This window comes from Littorina saxatilis, linkage group LG1 (assembly GCF_037325665.1).
Source record: "Littorina saxatilis isolate snail1 linkage group LG1, US_GU_Lsax_2.0, whole genome shotgun sequence".
Taxonomy (NCBI): domain Eukaryota; kingdom Metazoa; phylum Mollusca; class Gastropoda; order Littorinimorpha; family Littorinidae; genus Littorina; species Littorina saxatilis.
Genome location: NC_090245.1, coordinates 18086521 through 18091209, shown reverse-complemented (window position 1 = coordinate 18091209; position 4689 = coordinate 18086521). Strand labels below are relative to the sequence as shown.

At 40.5% G+C, this 4689-nt stretch overlaps 1 protein-coding gene across 1 annotated transcript in view; it reads left to right on the top strand.

Moving 5' to 3' along the window:
* The first annotated feature begins 1261 nt into the window (after window positions 1-1261).
* LOC138963442 (uncharacterized) overlaps window positions 1262-4689 on the top strand; it is a 5514-nt gene continuing 2086 nt past the window's right edge. Inside the window, exons 1-3 of the mRNA XM_070335385.1 lie at window positions 1262-1396; window positions 2761-3014; window positions 3452-3615. Of these exons, the coding sequence (XP_070191486.1) occupies window positions 1273-1396; window positions 2761-3014; window positions 3452-3615 (542 nt within the window). The 5' untranslated portion in view covers window positions 1262-1272. The remainder of the gene's footprint in view (window positions 1397-2760; window positions 3015-3451; window positions 3616-4689) is intronic.

Genomic DNA, 4689 nt, shown 5'->3' with positions numbered 1-4689 from the left:
CGTTGTTGTTTTTGCATAATCTAGTTTCTGCTTTCAAAAGCTGCACGAAAAATATAACACGCAAGCACAAGACCAAGTGCGCACGGAAGAGATCATGTAATCCATGTCGGAGTTCGGTGGGTTATGGAAACACAAAAATACCCAGCATGCCTACTCAACGAAAGCGGAGTGAGCTGACTATGCTCTCAGAGTATAGTGTGGGGAACCCATATGGGCAAACGAGCTCACACGTAATCAGAACATGCTGGAACGCTAAAGAAGAAGAAGAAGGAGAATGACTCAATTAAATGCAAACGACAAATAATGTGAAATAAAGCAAACACAACAAGACTGTATCAGAACCAGCAATCAACATTGATTAAAATTTGCATTTCCATATTAACCCGAGTTCGTCTGTATTGCATAACTGGGGACAACAGTACTGAAGGAACGTCGGTAAGTGTTAGATACAAAAAGTCTCAGCGGGTTTGCACCACGTTGCTTACTTCTGTTATGTTTACACTCGGATTCGCTAACTTAAGCACTATGCTTGAGTACGATTCTTAAATGCCAGATATCGTATATATGTCACGATTATAAGATTGAATAAAGTTTTGTTGAACTTACTTACATACTGCCCGTTATGCCGGCTGGCATGTAGGACAGATAACGTTTTGTTTAAAACCAAGTGTAAACAAGAAATTCCTCCGAGGTAGGAAAAACACCCCCGTCAAAGGGAAATAACCTTCTCAGTTGGTGGCAGTGAGAATGGTTATTTCCCTTTGACCATTAATATGTCCCTCTATAAGTCCTTGTATAATTTTAATCCACCAATAACTCCCTAACCGTGTGTTTGACTGGTCCCAATTTTTGTAAGGACCGTCTCAGGAATGTATAGAACCTGTTCACCAAGTTTGGTGACGATCGGTCCGTTCATTCTTGAGATCTATATGCGAACACAAACACACAAACAAACAAACAAACAAACAAACACATCGACCGAATCCTAAACACACCCCTATACCGGGGGTGTAAATACGCAAATAATGCAAGAACGTTCTTATGCCAACTAATCACTACTGTTTACGAATAAAATACTGTTTAAAGGAACTAATCACTATTGACTGATACAGTAATGTCCTCATGCAACTAATGATGGCTATTGATGCTAAAAATGCTCCTTATATAATCGTTATTTCTGTATTCATAAGGAATCATGATGTCGCGCTGCCCATTCTTGGCACGGCCCCTTACACAATGTGTAGTCTTTTTTTTCAGATTTCAAAAGGAATTATGATGTGGCGCAGACTGTCGTTCTTGGCTGTGCTCTTGGTCATCATTCCGCCTGGCCTCCACGCCGGCGGGAAACAGGTTCAGGAAATCCTTGTCAAGGTGACTGCAATCCAGGAAAACCAGGGTAAGCGTTTAACAAGTCACGTAAGCGAAAATACAACATTTAGTCAAGCTGTCGAACTCACAGAATGAAACTGAACGCACTGCAATTTTTCAGCAAGACCGTATACTCGTAGCATCGTCAGTCGACCGCTTGTGGCAAAGGCAGTGAAATTGACAAGAAGAGCGGGGTAGTAGTTGCGCTGAGAAGGATAGCACGCTTTTCTGTGCCTCTCTTCGTTTTAACTTTCTGAGCGTGTTTTTAATCCAAACATATCATATCTATATGTTTTTAGAATCAGGAACCGATAAGGAATAAAATGAAAGTGTTTTTAAATTGATTTCGAAAATTTAATTTTTATCATGATTTTTATATATTTAATTTTCAGAGCTTGTTTTTAATCCAAATATAACATATTTATATGTTTTTGGAATCAGAAAATGATGAAGAATAAGATGAACGTAAATTTGGATCCTTTTAGAAAAATTTCTTTTTTTACAATTTTCAGATTTTTAATGACCAATGTCATTGATTAATTTTTAAGCCACCAAGCTGAAATGCAATACCGAAGTCCGGCCTTTGTCGAAGATTGCTTGGCCAAAATTTCAATCAATTTGATTGCAAAATGAGGGTGTGACAGTGCCACCTCAACTTTTACAAAAAGCCGGATATGACGTCATCAAAGGTATTTATCGAAAAAAAAGAAAAATACATCCGGGGATATCATTCCCAGGAACTCTCATGTAAAATTTCATAAAGATCTGTCCAGTAGTTTGGTCTGAATCGCTCTACACACACACACGCACAGACAGACACACACGTACACACATACACCCGACCCTCGTCTCGATTCCCCCTCAATGTTAAAACATTTAGTCAAAACTTAACTAAATGTAAAAAGGAGTACCATTTCATGCGGACAAAGATGTATTTAATTTGTGCGTGACCCTGCTTCCGGGCTTTTCTTTTGTCAAACTTTCAAAACTTCGAATTGTACTGATCTTGTCTTGATGAAAAAAGAATTCTTTTATGATCTAAGAATGTTTGTGTAACAAGCTGTCAGTTTATTATTTAGAATTTAAAAGTCAGGTCTAGCGCCAAAACGCACCGTCCGATTGTCTGTTCAGACAATCCGCAAAATTAATTCTTTGAAAACTACTCGCTCTTTACATAGCTAGGGCACCTAGGATGTTCTCAAGCGGTTAGTGTTTAAACGAAAGGGCGTTTGTACTGTGTGTACAAGCCTGACAGTATCTGTGATGGTTTACGGGAGGGGTACTGTGCCTTTAACTGCGAAACAAGCTCTTGTGACCCAATCTCAATTTAACGCTAAGAATACCGACAGTTACTTCCATTTGTGTTCTGTTTTCTATTTCTGTATTTTAAAGAAACGTGCAGCCAATCATGCACGGACAACTTAATCAAACTGGACAACGGCTACTTCCTGGCGTTTCGCATCACACCTGGCATCCAGTCTTCAGCTTATAAAAAGTTCATGGCGGACGGAAACAGTGACGACACGGACTGCCTGGTGTTCCAGAACGTTCCAGAAGGCTGCAAGACGACGGACGGACGCCTCTCGTGTGACCGCCATTACCGCAGCAGGCTACTTGACGTGTGGAACAGACACCCCATCGCTAGGGTATGTTGTGGGCAATGGCTGGAATGGCTGAGACTTTTTAAGAGTTTATGTCAAAGTACTGACCGGCGAGGCAAACGGTTGATTAGGTACACGTTATTGGTTGGAATATCAAACTTTTTTTTCATAGTTAAGACTGTTATGACACAGTTAAAAGTTGGATCATTATTTGTTTTGAGTTGTTTTAGTAGAAGGCTGCTGTGGGCAAAACTCCCTATTGTCGGTAAGCTCTGTACACAGATAAAAGAACACTACCTTTAAACCGTTGACAATGAATGATGTAAATCATGAGAGGAAAACTCGACTTTCACTCAATGCTAACCAAAAACAACAACAAGCAAATCAAATGCCGGAGCAAGTTGCCGGAACTGTGGCTAAAGCTTCCTCAATTTATTTTCAGAAAGATATATGTTACTGCATGTCTGCACGTTATTTTGTAGGTTCGCGTTGGCGTTTACAAGGACAATGTGGAACAGCGTTTCTTTGAGTTCAACGGCAAAAGTTCGAACTTCGACAACTGGTTCAGCCAAAGCAGGTTGATCGATAGTTCTTATACCGACCTGTCTGCAACCCAGGCCAAGCCAAACTTCTTTTCTATTGCAGGGTATGTATACAGTGTTGCCTTTATTTGAAACCTTTTTGACATCGAACATGTTCGTTTCTGATTCGCTGTTCTACTGCATCACATGTTTGCTGAATGATGGACCGTGTTACCATCTTGCTTGCTTACAAGCTGGTGATTGCTCGCCAGTTCTTGCAGTTTCTCAGGACGCCTTTCTGCATGGATCTTTGCAATGACAGACTAACATTATGATGCAGATAATGTATTGATCTCAAAATGTTAGATACAGATAAAGATGCGCATAGCTTTCTGTCAAGCGTCAAATTTGCTGTCAAGCGTCTTGCTAGGTAGTCTCTTTCAACATTTTCAGACAATTTCATTTTCTGTATCATATGTTTGTGTCTGTCTGTCCACTCAAAAGACCTCTAGGTCAATGAAACGTTCTAGTAATCTACAATTCTTGTCTTTTGATTCTTCATTTACTTTGACAAGCTTGCGATATATATCTGCTTTTTTTCCCGTACTACGTGTATCAATCAATATGAGGCTTATATCGCGCGTATTCCGTGTGTACAGTTCTAAGCGCAGTGATTTTTTTTTAATCATTTTTTTTATGCAATTTATATCGCGCACATACCTAAGGCGCAGGGATTTATTTATGCCGTGTGAGGTGGAATTTGTTTTACACAATACATCACGCATTCACATCGGCCAGCAGATCGCAGCCATTTCGGCGCATATCCTACTTTTCACGGCCTATTATTCCAAGTCACACGGGTATTTTGGTGGACATTTTTATCTATGCCTATACAATTTTGCCAGGAAAGACCCTTTTGTCAATCGTGGGATCTTTAACGTGCACACCCCAATGTAGTGTACAACGAAGGGACCTCGGTTTTTCGTCTCATCCGAAAGACTAGCACTTGAACACACCACCTAGGTTAGGAAAGGGGGGAGAAAATTGCTAACGCCCTGACCCAGGGTCGAACTCGCAACCTCTCGCTTCCGAGCGCAAGTGCGTTACCACTCGGCCACCCAGTCCAAAAGTATAGCCGTAATGAGCGTCAAGAAGGGTTTATTTTCTTTACATTCTGGGTGTGCCTTAGATACTTCTGA